Raw genomic sequence first — 20,438 nt, 5'->3', positions numbered from 1 at the left:
GCGCTCCCGGGGCAGGTACAGTACAGAGCTCCCTCTACATTACCCTGACAGTGTCACCCCACTTTATACCCAGTGTCAGCATCGATCACTCCCGGTCCAGGTACCTTACAGAGCTTCCTATTCATTACCCCGACAGTGTAACCCCACTTTATACCCAGTGTCAGCATCGAGCACTCCCGGGGCAGGTGCAATACAGTGCTCCCTCTTCATTACCCTGACAGTGTACCCCCACTTTATACCCAGTGTTAGCATCGAGCACTCCCAGGGCAATTACAATACAGAGCTCCCTCTACATTACCCTGACAGTGTACCCCCACTTTATACCCAGTGTCAGCATCAAGCACTCCCGGGGCAGGTACAATACAGAGCTCCCTCAACATTACCCAGAAAGTGTACCCCCAGTTTATACCCAGTGTCAGCATCGAGCACTCCAGGGGCAGGTACAAGACAGAGCTCCCTCTACAGTACCCTGTCAGTGTACCCCAACTTTATACCCGGTGTCAGCATCGAGCACTCCCGGGGCAGGTACAATACAGAGCTCCCTCTACATTACCCTGACAATGTATCGCCACTTTATACCCAGTGGCAGCATCGAGCACTCCCGGGGCAGGTACAACACAGAGCTCCCTCTGCATTACCCTGACAATGTACCCCCACTTTATACCCAGTGTCAGCATCGAGCGCTCCCGGGGCAGGTACAATACAGAGCTCCCTCAACATTACCCTGACAGTGTACCCCCACTTTATATCCAGTGTCAGCATCGAGCACTCCCGGGGCAGGTACAATACAGAGCTCCCTCAACATTACCCAGAAAGTGTACCCCCAGTTTATACCCAGTGTCAGCATCGAGCACTCCAGGGGCAGGTACAAGACAGAGCTCCCTCTACAGTACCCTGTCAGTGTACCCCAACTTTATACCCGGTGTCAGCATCGAGCACTCCCGGGGCAGGTACAATACAGAGCTCCCTCTACATTACCCTGACAGTGTACCCCCACTTTATACCCAGTGTCAGCATCGAGCGCTCCAGGGGCAGGTACAATACAGAGCTCCCTCTACATTACCCTGACAGTGTACCCCCACTTTATACCCGGTGTCAGCATCGAGCACTCCCGGGGCAGGTACAATACAGAGCTCCCTCTACATTACCCTGACAGTGTACCCCCACTTTATACCCAGTGTCAGCATCGAGCACTCCCGGGGCAGGTACAATACAGAGCTCCCTCAACATTACCCAGAAAGTGTACCCCCAGTTTATACCCAGTGTCAGCATCGAGCACTCCAGGGGCAGGTACAATACAGAGCTCCCTCGACATTACCCTGACAGTGTACCCCCGCTTTATACCCAGTGTCAGCATCGAGCGCTCCAGGGGCAGGTACAATACAGAGCTCCCTCTGCATTACCCCAAAAGTGTACCCCCACTTTATACCCAGTGTCAGCATCGAGCACTCCCGGGGCAGGTACAATACAGGGCTCCCTCTACATTACCCCAAAAGTGTACCCCCACTTTATACCCACTGTCAGCATCGAGCGCTCCCGGGTCAGGTACAATACAGAGCTCCCTCTACATTACCCTGACAGTGTACCCCCACTTTATACCCAGTGTCAGCATCGAGCACTCCCATGGCAGGTACAATACAGAGCTCCCTCTACATTAGCCTGACAGTGTACCCCCACTTTATACCCAGTGTCAGCATCGAGCGTTCCCGGGGCAGGTGCAATACAGAGCTCCCTCTACATTACCCTGACAGTGTACCCCACTTTATACCCAGTGTCAGCATCGAGCGTACCCGGGGCAGGTGCAATACAGAGCTCCCTCTACATTACCCTGACAGTGTACCCCACTTTATACCCAGTGTCAGCATCGAGCGTACCCGGGGCAGGTGCAATACAGAGCTCCCTCTGCATTGCCCTGACAGTGTACCCCCACTTTATACCCAGTGTCAGCATCGAGCACTCCCGGGGCAGGTACAATACACAGCTCCCTCTACATAACCCTGACAGTATATCGCCACTTTATACCCAGTGTCAGCATCGAGCGTTCCCGGGGCAGGTGCAATACAGAGCTCCCTCTACATTACCCTGACAGTGTACCCACACTTTATACCCAGTGTCAGCATCGAGCGTACCCGGGGCAGCTGCAATACAGAGCTCCCTCTGCATTGCCCTGACAGTGTACCCCAACTTTATACCCAGTGTCAGCATCGAGCACTCCCAGGGCAGGTACAATACAGAGCTCCCTCCACATTATCTCGACAGTGTACCCCCACATTATACACAGTGTCAGGATCGAGCACTCCCGGGACAGGTACAATACAGAGCTCCCTCGGCATTGCCCTGACAGTGTACCCCAACTTTATTCCCAGTGTCAGCATCGAGCACTCCCGGGGCATGTACAATACAGACCTCCCTCTACATTAACCTGACAGTATACCCCGACTTTATACCCAGTGTCAGCATCATGCGCTCCCAGGGCAGGTACAATACAGAGCTCCCTCAACATTACCCTGACAGTGTACCCCCACTTTATACCCAGTGTCAGCATCGAGCACTCCCGGGGCAGGTACAATACAGAGCTCCCTCTACATTACCCTGACAGTGTACCCCCACTTTATACCCCGTGTCAGCATCGAGCACTTCCGGGCAGGTACAATACAGAGCTCCCTCTACATTACCCTGACACTGTACCCCCACTTTATACCCAGTGTCAGCATCGAGCACTCCCGGGGCAGGTACAATACAGAGCTTCCTCTACATTACCCTGACAGTGTTCCCCCACTTTATACCCAGTGTCAGCATCGAGCACTCCCAGGGCAGGTAGAATTCAGAGCTCCCTCTACATTACCCTGACAGTGTATCCCCACTTTATACCCAGTGTCAGCATCGAGCACTCCCGGGCAGGTACAATACAGAGCTCCCTCTACATTACCCTGACAGTGTACACCCATTTTATACCCAGTGTCAGCATCGAGCACTCACCGTGCATGTACAATACAGAGCTCCCTCTACATAACCCTGACAGTATATCGCCACTTTATACCCAGTGTCAGCATCGAGCACACCCAGCGCAGGTACAATACAGAGCTCCCTCTACATTACCCTGACAGTGTACCTCCACTTTATACCCAGTGTCAGCATCGAGTGCTCCCAGGGCAGGTACAATACAGAGCTCCCTCTACATTACCCTGACAGTGTACCCCAACTTTATACCCAGTGTCAGCATCGAGCACTCCCGGGCAGGTACAATACAGAGCTCCCTCTACATTACCCTGACAGTGTACACCCATTTTATACCCAGTGTCAGCATCGAGCACTCACCGTGCATGTACAATACAGAGCTCCCTCTACATAACCCTGACAGTATGTCGCCACTTTATACCCAGTGTCAGCATCGAGCACTCCCGGGCAGGTACAATTCAGAGCTCCCTCTACATTACCCTGACAGTGTACCCCCACTTTATACCCAGTGTCAGCATCGAGCACACCCAGCGCAGGTACAATACAGAGCTCCCTCTACATTACCCTGACAGTGTACCTCCACTTTATACCCAGTGTCAGCATCGAGTGCTCCCAGGGCAGGTACAATACAGAGCTCCCTCCACATTACCCTGACAGTGTACCCCAACTTTATACCCAGTGTCAGCATCGAGCACTCCCAGGGCTGGTTAAATGCAGAGCTCCCTCAACATTACCCTGACAGTGTCCCCCCACTTTATACCCAGTGTGAGCATCGAGCACTCCCAGGGCAGGTAGAATTCAGACCTCCCTCTACATTACCCTGACAGTGTACCCCCACTTTATACCCAGTGTGAGCATCGAGCACTCCCGGTGCATGTACAATACAGAGCTCCCTCTACATTAACCTGACAGTATACCCCGACTTTATACCCAGTGTCAGCATCATGCGCTCCCAGGGCAGGTACAATACAGAGCTCCCTCAACATTACCCTGACAGTGTACCCCCACTTTATACCCAGTGTCAGCATCGAGCACTCCCGGGGCAGGTACAATACAGAGCTCCCTCTACATTACCCTGACAGTGTACCCCCACTTTATACCCCGTGTCAGCATCGAGCACTCCCGGGCAGGTACAATACAGAGCTCCCTCTACATTACCCTGACACTGTACCCCCACTTTATACCCAGTGTCAGCATCGAGCACTCCCGGGGCAGGTACAATACAGAGCTCCCTCTACATTACCCTGACAGTGTTCCCCCACTTTATACCCAGTGTCAGCATCGAGCACTCCCAGGGCAGGTAGAATTCAGAGCTCCCTCTACATTACCCTGACAGTGTATCCCCACTTTATACCCAGTGTCAGCATCGAGCACTCCCGGGCAGGTACAATACAGAGCTCCCTCTACATTACCCTGACAGTGTACACCCATTTTATACCCAGTGTCAGCATCGAGCACTCACCGTGCATGTACAATACAGAGCTCCCTCTACATAACCCTGACAGTATATCGCCACTTTATACCCAGTGTCAGCATCGAGCACACCCAGCGCAGGTACAATACAGAGCTCCCTCTACATTACCCTGACAGTGTACCTCCACTTTATACCCAGTGTCAGCATCGAGTGCTCCCAGGGCAGGTACAATACAGAGCTCCCTCTACATTACCCTGACAGTGTACCCCAACTTTATACCCAGTGTCAGCATCGAGCACTCCCGGGCAGGTACAATACAGAGCTCCCTCTACATTACCCTGACAGTGTACACCCATTTTATACCCAGTGTCAGCATCGAGCACTCACCGTGCATGTACAATACAGAGCTCCCTCTACATAACCCTGACAGTATGTCGCCACTTTATACCCAGTGTCAGCATCGAGCACTCCCGGGCAGGTACAATTCAGAGCTCCCTCTACATTACCCTGACAGTGTACCCCCACTTTATACCCAGTGTCAGCATCGAGCACACCCAGCGCAGGTACAATACAGAGCTCCCTCTACATTACCCTGACAGTGTACCTCCACTTTATACCCAGTGTCAGCATCGAGTGCTCCCAGGGCAGGTACAATACAGAGCTCCCTCCACATTACCCTGACAGTGTACCCCAACTTTATACCCAGTGTCAGCATCGAGCACTCCCAGGGCTGGTTAAATGCAGAGCTCCCTCAACATTACCCTGACAGTGTCCCCCCACTTTATACCCAGTGTGAGCATCGAGCACTCCCAGGGCAGGTAGAATTCAGACCTCCCTCTACATTACCCTGACAGTGTACCCCCACTTTATACCCAGTGTGAGCATCGAGCACTCCCGGTGCATGTACAATACAGAGCTCCCTCTACATTAACCAGGCAGTGTCCGCCCACTTTATACCCAGTGTCAGCATCGAGCGTACCCGGGGCAGGTGCAATACAGAGCTCCCTCTGCATTGCCCTGACAGTGTACCCCAACTTTATACCCAGTGTCAGCATCGAGCACTCCCGGGGCAGATACAATACACAGCTCCCTCTACATAACCCTGACAGTATATCGCCACTTTATACCCAGTGTCAGCATCGAGCGTTCCCGGGGCAGGTGCAATGCAGAGCTCCCTCTACATTACCCTGACAGTGTACCCCACTTTATACCCAGTGTCAGCATCGAGCGTACCCGGGGCAGGTGCAATACAGAGCTCCCTCTACATTACCCTGACAGTGTACCCCACTTTATACCCAGTGTCAGCATCGAGCGTACCCGGGGCAGGTGCAATACAGAGCTCCCTCTGCATTGCCCTGACAGTGTACCCCAACTTTATACCCAGTGTCAGCATCGAGCACTCCCAGGGCAGGTACAATACAGAGCTCCCTCTACATTATCTCGACAGTGTACCCCCACATTATACACAGTGTCAGGATCGAGCACTCCCGGGACAGGTACAATACAGAGCTCCCTCGGCATTGCCCTGACAGTGTACCCCAACTTTATTCCCAGTGTCAGCATCGAGCACTCCCGGGGCATGTACAATACAGAGCTCCCTCTACATTAACCTGACAGTATACCCCGACTTTATACCCAGTGTCAGCATCATGCGCTCCCAGGGCAGGTACAATACAGAGCTCCCTCAACATTACCCTGGCAGTGTACCCCCACTTTATACCCAGTGTCAGCATCGAGCGCTCCCAGGGCAGGTACAATACAGATCTCCCTCAACCTTACCCTGACAGTGTTCCCCCACTTTATACCCAGTGTCAGCATCGAGCACTCCCAGGGCAGGTAGAATTCAGAGCTCCCTCTACATTACCCTGACAGTGTACCCCCACTTTATACCCAGTGTCAGCATCGAGCACTCCCGGGCAGGTACAATACAGAGCTCCCTCTACATTACTCTGACAGTGTACACCCATTTTATACCCAGTGTCAGCATCGAGCACTCACCGTGCATGTACAATACAGAGCTCCCTCTACATAACCCTGACAGTATATCGCCACTTTATACCCAGTGTCAGCATCGAGCACACCCAGCGCAGGTACAATACAGAGCTCCCTCTACATTACCCTGACAGTGTACCTCCACTTTATACCCAGTGTCAGCATCGAGTGCTCCCAGGGCAGGTACAATACAGAGCTCCCTCTACATTACCCTGACAGTGTACCCCAACTTTATACCCAGTGTCAGCATCGAGCACTCCCAGGGCAGGCACAATACAGAGCTCCCTCTACATTGCCCTGACAGTGTACCCCCACTTTAAACCCAGTGTCAGCATTGAGCGCACCCGGGGCAGGTACAATTCAGAGCTCCCTCTACATTGCCCTGACAGTGTACCCCCACTTTATACCCAGTGTGAGCATCGAGCACTCCCGGTGCATGTACAATACAGAGCTCCCTCTACATTAACCAGGCAGTGTCCGCCCACTTTATACCCAGTGTCAGCATCGAGCGCTCCCGGGGCAGGTACAGTACAGAGCTCCCTCTACATTACCCTGACAGTGTCACCCCACTTTATACCCAGTGTCAGCATCGATCACTCCCGGTCCAGGTACCTTACAGAGCTTCCTATTCATTACCCCGACAGTGTAACCCCACTTTATACCCAGTGTCAGCATCGAGCACTCCCGGGGCAGGTGCAATACAGTGCTCCCTCTTCATTACCCTGACAGTGTACCCCCACTTTATACCCAGTGTTAGCATCGAGCACTCCCAGGGCAATTACAATACAGAGCTCCCTCTACATTACCCTGACAGTGTACCCCCACTTTATACCCAGTGTCAGCATCAAGCACTCCCGGGGCAGGTACAATACAGAGCTCCCTCAACATTACCCAGAAAGTGTACCCCCAGTTTATACCCAGTGTCAGCATCGAGCACTCCAGGGGCAGGTACAAGACAGAGCTCCCTCTACAGTACCCTGTCAGTGTACCCCAACTTTATACCCGGTGTCAGCATCGAGCACTCCCGGGGCAGGTACAATACAGAGCTCCCTCTACATTACCCTGACAATGTATCGCCACTTTATACCCAGTGGCAGCATCGAGCACTCCCGGGGCAGGTACAACACAGAGCTCCCTCTGCATTACCCTGACAATGTACCCCCACTTTATACCCAGTGTCAGCATCGAGCGCTCCCGGGGCAGGTACAATACAGAGCTCCCTCAACATTACCCTGACAGTGTACCCCCACTTTATATCCAGTGTCAGCATCGAGCACTCCCGGGGCAGGTACAATACAGAGCTCCCTCAACATTACCCAGAAAGTGTACCCCCAGTTTATACCCAGTGTCAGCATCGAGCACTCCAGGGGCAGGTACAAGACAGAGCTCCCTCTACAGTACCCTGTCAGTGTACCCCAACTTTATACCCGGTGTCAGCATCGAGCACTCCCGGGGCAGGTACAATACAGAGCTCCCTCTACATTACCCTGACAGTGTACCCCCACTTTATACCCAGTGTCAGCATCGAGCGCTCCAGGGGCAGGTACAATACAGAGCTCCCTCTACATTACCCTGACAGTGTACCCCCACTTTATACCCGGTGTCAGCATCGAGCACTCCCGGGGCAGGTACAATACAGAGCTCCCTCTACATTACCCTGACAGTGTACCCCCACTTTATACCCAGTGTCAGCATCGAGCACTCCCGGGGCAGGTACAATACAGAGCTCCCTCAACATTACCCAGAAAGTGTACCCCCAGTTTATACCCAGTGTCAGCATCGAGCACTCCAGGGGCAGGTACAATACAGAGCTCCCTCGACATTACCCTGACAGTGTATCCCCACTTTATACCCGGTGTCAGCATCGAGCACTCCCGGGGCAGGTACAATACAGAGCTCCCTCTGCAGTACCCTGTCAGTGTACCCCCACTTTATACCCAGTGTCAGCATCGAGCACTCCCGGGGCAGGTACAATACAGAGCTCCCTCTACATTACCCCAAAAGTGTACCCCCACTTTATACCCACTGTCAGCATCGAGCGCTCCCGGGTCAGGTACAATACAGAGCTCCCTCTACATTACCCTGACAGTGTACCCCCACTTTATACCCAGTGTCAGCATCGAGCACTCCCATGGCAGGTACAATACAGAGCTCCCTCTACATTAGCCTGACAGTGTACCCCCACTTTATACCCAGTGTCAGCATCGAGCGTTCCCGGGGCAGGTGCAATACAGAGCTCCCTCTACATTACCCTGACAGTGTACCCCACTTTATACCCAGTGTCAGCATCGAGCGTACCCGGGGCAGGTGCAATACAGAGCTCCCTCTACATTACCCTGACAGTGTACCCCACTTTATACCCAGTGTCAGCATCGAGCGTACCCGGGGCAGGTGCAATACAGAGCTCCCTCTGCATTGCCCTGACAGTGTACCCCCACTTTATACCCAGTGTCAGCATCGAGCACTCCCGGGGCAGGTACAATACACAGCTCCCTCTACATAACCCTGACAGTATATCGCCACTTTATACCCAGTGTCAGCATCGAGCGTTCCCGGGGCAGGTGCAATGCAGAGCTCCCTCTACATTACCCTGACAGTGTACCCCACTTTATACCCAGTGTCAGCATCGAGCGTACCCGGGGCAGGTGCAATACAGAGCTCCCTCTACATTACCCTGACAGTGTACCCACACTTTATACCCAGTGTCAGCATCGAGCGTACCCGGGGCAGCTGCAATACAGAGCTCCCTCTGCATTGCCCTGACAGTGTACCCCAACTTTATACCCAGTGTCAGCATCGAGCACTCCCAGGGCAGGTACAATACAGAGCTCCCTCCACATTATCTCGACAGTGTACCCCCACATTATACACAGTGTCAGGATCGAGCACTCCCGGGACAGGTACAATACAGAGCTCCCTCGGCATTGCCCTGACAGTGTACCCCAACTTTATTCCCAGTGTCAGCATCGAGCACTCCCGGGGCATGTACAATACAGACCTCCCTCTACATTAACCTGACAGTATACCCCGACTTTATACCCAGTGTCAGCATCATGCGCTCCCAGGGCAGGTACAATACAGAGCTCCCTCTACATTACCCTGACAGTGTACCCCCACTTTATACCCCGTGTCAGCATCGAGCACTCCCGGGCAGGTACAATACAGAGCTCCCTCTACATTACCCTGACACTGTACCCCCACTTTATACCCAGTGTCAGCATCGAGCACTCCCGGGGCAGGTACAATACAGAGCTCCCTCTACATTACCCTGACAGTGTTCCCCCACTTTATACCCAGTGTCAGCATCGAGCACTCCCAGGGCAGGTAGAATTCAGAGCTCCCTCTACATTACCCTGACAGTGTATCCCCACTTTATACCCAGTGTCAGCATCGAGCACTCCCGGGCAGGTACAATACAGAGCTCCCTCTACATTACCCTGACAGTGTACACCCATTTTATACCCAGTGTCAGCATCGAGCACTCACCGTGCATGTACAATACAGAGCTCCCTCTACATAACCCTGACAGTATATCGCCACTTTATACCCAGTGTCAGCATCGAGCACACCCAGCGCAGGTACAATACAGAGCTCCCTCTACATTACCCTGACAGTGTACCTCCACTTTATACCCAGTGTCAGCATCGAGTGCTCCCAGGGCAGGTACAATACAGAGCTCCCTCTACATTACCCTGACAGTGTACCCCAACTTTATACCCAGTGTCAGCATCGAGCACTCCCAGGGCAGGTACAATACAGAGCTCCCTCTACATTGCCCTGACAGTGTACCCCCACTTTATACCCAGTGTCAGCATCGAGCGCTCCCGGGGCAGGTACAATGCAGAGCTCCCTCTACATTACCCTGACAGTGTACCCCCACTTTATACCCAGTGTCAGCATCGAGCGCTCCCGGGGCAGGTACAATACAGAGCTCCCTCTACATTACCCTGACAGTGTACCCCCACTTCATACCCAGTGTCAGCATCGAGCACTCCCAGGGCAGGTACAATACAGAGCTCCCTCTACATTACCCTGACAGTGTACACCCACTTTATACCCTGTGTCAGCATCGAGCACTCCCGGGACAGGTACAATACAGAGCTCCCTCTACATTACCCTGACAGTGTACCCCCACTTTAAACCCAGTGTCAGCATTGAGCGCACCCGGGGCAGGTACAATTCAGAGCTCCCTCTACATTGCCCTGACAGTGTACCCTCACTTTATACCCAGTGTCAGCATCGAGCACTCCCAGGGCTGGTTAAATGCAGAGCTCCCTCAACATTACCCTGACAGTGTCCCCCCACTTTATACCCAGTGTGAGCATCGAGCACTCCCAGGGCAGGTAGAATTCAGACCTCCCTCTACATTACCCTGACAGTGTACCCCCAATTTATACCCAGTGTGAGCATCGAGCACTCCCGGTGCATGTACAATACAGAGCTCCCTCTGCATTAACCAGGCAGTGTCCGCCCACTTTATACCCAGTGTCAGCATCGAGAGCTCCCGGGGCAGGTACATTACAGAGCTCCCTCTACATTACCCTGACAGTGTACCCCACTTTATACCCAGTGTCAGCATCGAGCGCTCCCGGGGCAGGTACAATACAGAGCTCTCCCTACATTACCCTGTCAGTGTACCCCAACGTTATACCCAGTGTCAGCATCGAGCGCTCCCGGGGCAGGTACAATGCAGAGCTCCCTCTACATTACCCTGACAGTGTACCCCCACTTTATACCCAGTGTGAGCATCGAGCACTCCCAGGGCAGGTACGATACAGAGCTCGCTCTACATTACCCTGAAAGTGTACCCCCACTTTATACCCAGTGTCAGCATCGAGCACTCCCGGGGCAGGTACAATACAGAGCTCCCTCTACATTACCCTGACAGTGTACCCCCACTTTATACCCAGTGCCAGCATCGAGCACTCCCGGGCAGGTACAATACAGAGCTCCCTCTACATTACCCTGACAGTGTGCCCCCACTTTATACCCAGTGTCAGCATCGAGCACTCCCGGGGCAGGTGCAATACAGAGATCCCTCTACATTACCCTGACAGTGTACCCCGACTTTATACCCCGTGTCAGCATCGAGCACTCCCAGGGCAGGTACAATACAGAGCTCCCTCTACATTACCCTGTCAGTGTACCCCAACTTTATACCCGGTGTCAGCATCGAGCGCTCCCGGGGCAGGTACAATACAGAGCTCCCTCTACATTACCCTGACGGTGTACCCCCACTTTATACCCAGTGTCAGCATCGAGCGCTCCAGGGGCAGGTACAATACAGAGCTCCCTCTACAGTACCCTGTCAGTGTACCCCCACTTTATACCCAGTGTCAGCATCGAGCACTCCCGGGGCAGGTACAATACAGAGCTCCCTCTACATTACCCTGACAGTGTACCCCCACTTTATACCCAGTGTCAGCATCGAGCGTTCCCGGGGCAGGTACATTACAGAGCTCCCTCTACATTACCCTGACAGTGTACCCCACTTTATACCCAGTGTCAGCATCGAGCGTACCCGGGGCAGGTGCAATACAGAGCTCCCTCTACATTACCCTGACAGTGTACTCCCACTTTATACCCAGTGTCAGCATCGAGCACTCCCGGGACAGGTACAATACAGAGCTCCCTCTACATTACCCTGACAGTGTACCCCCACTTTATACCCAGTGTCAGCATCGAGCACTCCCGGGGCAGGTACAATACAGACCTCCCTCTACATTACCCCAAAAGTGTACCCCCACTTTATACCCACTGTCAGCATCGAGCGCTCCCGGGGCAGGTACAATACAGAGCTCCCTCTACATTACCCTGACAGTGTACTCCCACTTTATACCCAGTGTCAGCATCGAGCACTCCCATGTGAGGTACAATACAGAGCTCCCTCTACATTACCCTGACAGTGTACCCCCACTTTATACCCAGTGTCAGCATCAAGCGTTCCCGGGGCAGGTACATTACAGAGCTCCCTCTACATTACCCTAACAGTGTACCCCACTTTATACCCAGTGTCAGCATCGAGTGTACCCGGGGCAGGTGCAATACAGAGCTTCCTCTACATTACCCTGACAGTGTACCCACACTTTATACCCAGTGTCAGCATCAAGCGCTCCCAGGGCAGGTACAATACAGAGCTCCCTCTACATTACCCTGACAGTGTACCCCCACTTTATACCCAGTGTCAGCATCGAGCACTCCCGGGGCAGGTACAATACAGAGCTCCCTCTACATTACCCTGACCCTGTACCCCACTTTATACCCAGTGTCAGCATCTAGCGTACCCGGGGCAGGTGCAATACAGAGCTCCCTCTGCATTACCCTGACAATGTACCCCCACTTTATATCCAGTGTCAGCATCGAGCACTCCCGGGGCAGGTACAATACAGAGCTCCCTCAACATTACCCAGAAAGTGTACCCCCAGTTTATACCCAGTGTCAGCATCGAGCACTCCAGGGGCAGGTACAAGACAGAGCTCCCTCTACATTACCCTGACCCTGTACCCCACTTTATACCCAGTGTCAGCATCGAGCGTACCCGGGGCAGGTGCAATACAGAGCTCCCTCTACATTACCCTGACAGTGTACCCCCACTTTATACCCAATGTCAGCATCGAGCGTAACCGGGGTAGGTGCAATACAGAGCTCCCTCTACATTACCCTGACACTGTACCCCCACTTTATATCCAGTGTCAGCATCGAGCACTCCCGGGGCAGGTACAATACACAGCTCCCTCTACATAACCCTGACAGTATATCGCCACTTTATACTCAGTGTCAGCATCGAGCACTCCCGGGGCAGGTACAATACAGAGCTCCCTCAACATTACCCAGAAAGTGTACCCCCAGTTTATACCCAGTGTCAGCATCGAGCGCTCCCAGGGCAGGTACATTACAGAGCTCCCTCTACATTACCCTGACAGTGTACCCCACTTTATACCCAGTGTCAGCATCGAGCGTACCCGGGGCAGGTGCAATACAGAGCTCCCTCTACATTACCCTGACAGTGTACCCCCACTTTATACCCAATGTCGGCATCGAGCGTAACCGGGGCAGGTGCAATACAGAGCTCCCTCTACATTACCCTGACAGTGTACCCCACTTTATACCCAGTGTCAGCATCGAGCGTACCCGGGGCAGGTGCAATACAGAGCTCCCTCTACATTACCCTGACACTGTCCCCCCACTTTATACCCAATGTCAGCATCGAGCGTAACCGGGGCAGGTGCAATACAGAGCTCCCTCTACATTACCCTGACAGTGTACCCCCACTTTATATCCAGTGTCAGCATCGAGCACTCCCGGGGCAGGTACAATACAGAGCTCCCTCTGCATTGTCCTGACAGTGTACCCCAACTTTATACCCAGTGTCAGCATCGAGCACTCCCGGGGCAGGTACAATACACAGCTCCCTCTACATAACCCTGACAGTATATCGCCACTTTATACTCAGTGTCAGCGTCGAGCACTCCCAGGGCATGTACAATACAGAGCTCCCTCTACATTATCTCGACAGTGTACCCCCAATTTATACCCAGTGTCAGCATCGAGCACTCCCGGGCCAGGTACAATACAGAGCTCTCTCTACATAACCCTGACAGTATATCGCCACTTTATACTCAGTGTCAGCATCGAGCACTCCCAGGGCATGTACAACACAGAGCTCCCTCTACATTATCTCGACAGTGTACCCCCAATTTATACCCAGTGTCAGCATCGAGCACTCCCGGGCCAGGTACAATACACAGCTCCCTCTACATAACCCTGACAGTATATCGCCACTTTATACTCAGTGTCAGCATCGAGCACTCCCGGGGCAGGTACAATACAGAGCTCCCTCAACATTACCCAGAAAGTGTACCCCCAGTTTATACCCAGTGTCAGCATCGAGCGCTCCCAGGGCAGGTACATTACAGAGCTCCCTCTACATTACCCTGACAGTGTACCCCACTTTATACCCAGTGTCAGCATCGAGCGTACCCGGGGCATGTGCAATACAGAGCTCCCTCTACATTACCCTGACAGTGTACCCCCACTTTATACCCAATGTCAGCATCGAGCGTAACCGGGGCAGGTGCAATACAGAGCTCCCTCTACATTACCCTGACAGTGTACCCCACTTTATACCCAGTGTCAGCATCTAGCGTACCCGGGGCAGGTGCAATACAGAGCTCCCTCTGCATTACCCTGACAATGTACCCCCACTTTATATCCAGTGTCAGCATCGAGCACTCCCGGGGCAGGTACAATACGGAGCTCCCTCTGCATTGCCCTGACAGTGTACCCCAACTTTATACCCAGTGTCAGCATCGAGCACTCCCGGGGCAGGTACAGTACACAGCTCCCTCTACATAACCCTGACAGTATATCGCCACTTTATACTCAGTGTCAGCATCGAGCACTCCCAGGGCATGTACAATACAGAGCTCCCTCTACATTACCCTGACACTGTACCCCCACTTTATACCCAATGTCAGCTTCGAGCGTAACCGGGGCAGGTGCAATACAGAGCTCCCTCTACATTACCCTGACAGTGTACCCCACTTTATACCCAGTGTCAGCATCTAGCGTACCCGGGGCAGGTGCAATACAGAGCTCCCTCTACATTACCCTGACAGTGTACCCCACTTTATACCCAGTGTCAGCATCGAGCGTACCCGGGGCAGGTGCAATACAGAGCTCCCTCTACATTACCCTGACAGTGTACCCCCACTTTATACCCAGTGTCAGCATCGAGCACTCCCAGGGCAGGTACAATACAGAGCTCCCTCTACATTACCCTGACAGTGTACCCCCACTTTATACCCAGTGTCAGCATCGAGCACTCCCGGGGCAGGTACAATACAGAGCTCCCTCTACATTACCCTGACAGTGTACCCCCACATTATACGCAGTGTCAGCATCGAGCACTCCCGGGGCAGGTACAATACAGAGCTCCCTCTACATTAACCTGACAGTATACCCTGACTTATACCCAGTGTCAGCATCATGCGCTCCCAGGGCAGGTACAATACAGAGCTCCCTCAACATTACCCTGGCAGTGTACCCCCACTTTATACCCAGTGTCAGCATCGAGCGCTCCCAGGGCAGGTACAATACAGAACTCCCTCAACATTACCCTGACAGTGTTCCCCCACTTTATACCCAGTGTCAGCATCGAGCACTCCCAGGGCAGGTAGAATTCAGAGCTCCCTCTACATTACCCTGACAGTGTACACCCATTTTATACCCAGTGTCAGCATCGAGCACTCACCGTGCATGTACAATACAGAGCTCCCTCTACATAACCCTGACAGTATATCGCCACTTTATACCCAGTGTCAGCATCGAGCACACCCAGGGCAGGTACAATACAGAGCTCCCTCTACATTACCCTGACAGTGTACCTCCACTTTATACCCAGTGTCAGCATCGAGTGCTCCCAGGGCAGGTATAATACAGAGCTCCCTCTACATTACCCTGACCATGTACCCCCACTTTATACCCAGTGTCAGCATCGAGCACTCCCGGGGCAGGTACAATACAGAGCTCCCTCTGCATTGCCCTGACAGTGTACCCCAACTTTATACCCAGTGTCAGCATCGAGCACTCCCGGGGCAGGTACAATACACAGCTCCCTCTACATAACCCTGACAGTATATCGCCACTTTATACCCAGTGTCAGCATCGAGCACTCACCGTGCATGTACAATACAGAGCTCCCTCTACATAACCCTGACAGTATATCGCCACTTTATACCCAGTGTCAGCATCGAGCACACCCAGGGCAGGTACTATACAGAGCTCCCTCTACATTACCCTGACAGTGTACCTCCACTTTATACCCAGTGTCAGCATCGAGTGCTCCCAGGGCAGGTATAATACAGAGCTCCCTCTACATTACCCTGACCATGTACCCCCACTTTATACCCAGTGTCAGCATCGAGCACTCCCGGGACAGGTACAATACAGAGCTTCCTCTACATTACCCTGACAGCGTACCCCCAGTTTATACCCTGCATTTATACAACTTGCAGCAAAATATTTCAGTCAATTCAATCAGGTGTTTTTGTCTTCTTTTTTTAAAGCTATGGGAAATGTTTCAAAAATAAGGCTTAGTTGGGAGTCCTGTGTTACACGCTGGTATTTTAGGCCTATTCGGACTTTCCAGAAGCCTGGGGCTCAATTATTGAAAGCTCCACAAGGTGTGATGTGGAATGCTGTGCCACTGTTTACGAAGATGCTTCAACATTCCCCCCTTTCATGGTTGCAAAGATTCTGTCATCTCCCTCCTCCCAAGAATGCCTCAAGCTAAACAGCAAAAAAACCTCCAAGATACAACTCGAGGGTCGCGAACTCTGGGTGGGCCGTTGCTCACCGGGTACGATTATTGGATCGCCAATGGCGGCTACACTACCCACTATCCTCTGCGCTCCGGAACCGCCCTAATGGTTTTACAGGAACGCGTATCTGTCAGGGGCACAGTGGACTCTGGGGTGGGTTTTGTGGCCCGCTGTTTGTTGCGAGTCCTTATGGAGGAGGCCATTCAGCTCCTCGAGTCTTTGTTCCTATGGTAACAGACTAATGGTGGCTAAACGGTCCTAATCCTGTTCCTACAAAACATGCTCAAGGGGGCTGAACAGGCCTACTCCTGTTCCTACATTAACAGGTTCAAGGGGGCTGAACGGGCCTACTCCTGTTCCTACGGTAACAGGCTCAAGGGGGCTGAACGGTCCTACTCCTGTTCCTACTGTAACAGACTCAAGCGGGCTGAACGGGCCTACTCCTGTTCCTACGGTAACAGGCTCAAGGGGGCTGAATGGGCCTACTCCTGTTCCTACAGTAACAGGCTCAAGGGGGCTGAACGGGCCTACTCCTGTTCCTACGGTAACAGGCTCAAGGGGGCTGAACGGGCCTACTCCTGTTCCTACGGTAACAGGCTCAAGGGGGCTGAATGGTCCTACTCCTGTTCCTACAGTAACAGTCTCAAGGGGGCTGAACGGTCCTACTCCTGTTCCTACAGTAACAGGCTCAAAGGGGCTGAACGGGCCTACTCCTGTTCCTACGGTAACAGGCTCAAGGGGGCTGAACGGGCCTACTCCTGTTCCTACGGTGACAGGCTCAAGGGGGCTGAACGGGCCTACTCCTGTTCCTACGGTAACAGGCTCAAGGGGGCTGAACGGGCCTACTCCTGTTCCTACAGTAACAGGCTCAAGGGGGCTGAACGGGCCTACTCCTGTTCCTACAGTAACAGTCTCAAGGGGGCTGAATGGTCCTGCTCCTGTTCCTACGGTAACAGGCTCAAGGGGGCTGAACGGTCCTACTCCTGTTCCTACGGTAACAGGCTCAAGGGGGCTGAACGGGCCTACTCCTGTTCCTACGGTAACAGGCTCAAAGGGGGCTGAACGGGCCTACTCCTGTTCCGAACGTGTCCTAAATGTGGCATCTTCTCTTTCCCGCCACCCCCTCCCCCCAAAACTTCATAGTTTGGGTTTTCTGTCCCCCTTTTTTTTTAACCTGTCTTTGTCTTCTCAGAAACTCTCCAACGAGACACGGATGCAGGATGCCATCTTGATGGGAGGCCCTGGCCACCGGCACTCCTTCGAAGCCCAGCCGGGCAGCATTGCCGCTGTGCCCCCCTACCTGGGGCCCGACACTCCGGCTTTACGGACACTCAGTGAGTATGCCAGGCCGCACGGCCTGTTGCCGGGCCAACGGGGCCACCCCTTCTGCCTCCCCAACGGAGTGGGGGCGCCGTCCCGGGAGAGGGAGCTGAGAGACAGCGAGCTGCGGGAGAGGCTGAAGCTCGGCTTCGAGGTCAAGGCGTCGGACCCGGATCATCTGCGCCCATCCGGCGACCCCGTCCAGCACTTTGGCCAGCTGGGCGCCTCGGCCCACCCTGGGATCCCCTCGCTGGCCGCCCTGCGCGCCGGATTCGGCCCCGGAGAGGGCGGGCAGCGGTCGCCCCTCTCCCGCTCCCAGCCACGCCCCGACCTGCCGTACGCGGAGAGGCAGCAGCAGCAGCAGCAGCAGCAGCAGCAGGCAGCGGACAGGACGCCCTCCCTTGCCGGTGACCCCCTGGCCCAACTACAGATGCTGAACGCCGCTCCCCACCACCACCACCAGCATTCACACGTCCACTCCCATCTCCACCTGCACCAGCAAGACAGCGCCCACCAAGGTGAGCACCAGAAACCAGCAGCATCCCGCCCCCGCCCACCCCACCCCTCCCCATCCCCTCCTGACCGAGTAAGCTTTTCTGTCCTCGTCGGCAGAGGCTTCCGTCTCCAGGCTCCCCCTTGCAGCCTCGGGCCTAGGATCCTCAGTGAGACGGAGAGGCCTCAGTTTCCAGGCTCCCCTTTGTAGCCTTGGGCCGAGGATCCTAAGTGCAGCTGAGAGGCCCCTGTCTCTAGGCTCCCTCAGAGGCCTGGGGTCGGCGTCACTTAGCGACAGGATTAAAAGAGGCCTCTGTAGTCAGGCAAGAGTGATTCTCCCCAGCAAAAACCTGGGGAGATTTCTGTTGCCCGCTGGCCTTAGCAACTTCCAGCTAAAGAAAATTTTCCTTCTTTTCTTTTTCTATATATATATATTTTAAAAAATGACTTGTGAAGAGTTCACTGCGGAGGTCGATTGGCCATTGCACGCATGCCGTAGCTCATAAAGGGACACAAGATGGCCACCATTCTGGGATGTGCATTGAGCAGGCCGATATTAAAGTTACAGACAGGCCTCAGAAACAATAAAGAGATCGGTGCCAATACCTTTAGCTCCCAAAGCACTTCCTGATGACTCAGTGGCTAACTGCCCAGCTTGGTGTGGTACAGAACCCCACACAGAGCAGGAAAAGGCCCAGGCTCCAGCCCCCGGCCTGTGCTGCATCAACCGATCTGTGGTATTGAGCCCCCCCACACACACACAGCAGGAAAGGCCCAGGCTTTATCCTTGGGCCTGTGTTGAGTTAGCTGAATTGAGGGGAGGGATTTGAGTCAGAGCCCTTGGACAAGGTCGGGTGCTGGGGGGCGAAGGGGAAGGGGAGGGGACACACAAATAGGATTGATTCCCTCCAATCCTTCATAGCTATCAACCTCAGCAGTGAACGGTTCGTCTTTCAACAGCTAATTCCTGGTAATCCTCCACTTGTGTGTCTAACCCGCGCGGAAAAGATCTGGTTCAAACCTGGCGCCATCTTGCTGAAGGATCGCGACACTTTCGTTTTTTGTTTTTGTTTTTTGCTTTCGTCACTTCGATTCGAGTCTTAATTTTAAGATTAAGCAACAAAAATTCACGTCTTTGAAGGCTAGGCCCTCAGATGTGACAGAGACACTTGGTAGTGACCTTTCCCGGCTCTTGAGAGGGGCGGGGGTGGGGGAGGGGGTGGCGAAGGGGAAGGGGGTGGGGGGGGGGCGGAAGCGGGCAATCGACGGGACAAGGCGGGGGACGGGGGGGGGGGCAACGAGGCAGTTCGGGTAAGTGTAGGTAGCGGGAAGCAAAACCTCAGAGGACCAATCCCCACCCCCTCCATTCCCACACCACCACACCCCCCTACCCCCACCCCCCCGCTTCCCCCCCCTCCCCCCCCCCCCGGAAAATGACAATCTCTTTCGATGGGGTACCTCAGCCAGTGGGGGGTGTGGTGGGCCCGCATTCCGTTTGTAAGGCCAAAACGGGGATATTCGACTGCGGAGGCAGCTCGTAGCAGCTGAACCCTGATCCTGACCTCAACCGATGACCCCCCCACCCAATGCCTGCACCCCCTCCCCCCATCCCTACACACACGAACACACACACACACTTTTGAACAGGAGTCACTGGCTGACTAGTGATCTAGGAGGAGGAGCCCTGGCCGATTTTGCCTCCTCCTTAATCCAGGGGTGCTGAGGTCAACTGGTCAACTGTAGCCCCTACAACCTCGCCCCCTCCCCCCACCTTCCCCCCCCCCCCGCCCCCACCCCAGTGCTTCCCTCCCTCCCTCCTATCCCCATCACCCCACCCTGCTCTGTCTGGGGCTCATTACCACACCGGTGAGATTGGCTAACGTAGCACAGGCCGGGATGGAGCCTTGGCCTTTCCTGCTCTGTGTATATGTGTGTGTGTG

General features: G+C 54.0%; 1 protein-coding gene across 7 annotated transcripts in view; it reads left to right on the top strand.

The window, feature by feature from the left end:
• Nucleotides 1-20,438, top strand: part of LOC147091297 (atrophin-1-like) — a 180,343-nt gene that overhangs the window by 74,302 nt on the left and 85,603 nt on the right. For 5 of the 7 annotated variants that reach the window (XM_085976720.1, XM_085976719.1, XM_085976716.1 and 2 more), the window contains one exon: nt 17,879-18,524. In XM_085976720.1, coding sequence (XP_085832846.1) covers nt 17,879-18,524 — 646 coding nt within the window. The remainder of the gene's footprint in view (nt 1-17,878; nt 18,525-20,438) is intronic. The other 2 variants (XM_085976722.1, XM_085976721.1) reach the window with 1 other exon arrangement.

The sequence above is a fragment of the Somniosus microcephalus genome, unplaced genomic scaffold (assembly GCF_052327205.1).
Source record: "Somniosus microcephalus isolate GS21.2 unplaced genomic scaffold, FLI_Smic_1.0 unresolved_chr3, whole genome shotgun sequence".
NCBI lineage: Eukaryota > Metazoa > Chordata > Chondrichthyes > Squaliformes > Somniosidae > Somniosus > Somniosus microcephalus.
This window is presented reverse-complemented; position numbering and strand designations above follow the sequence as displayed.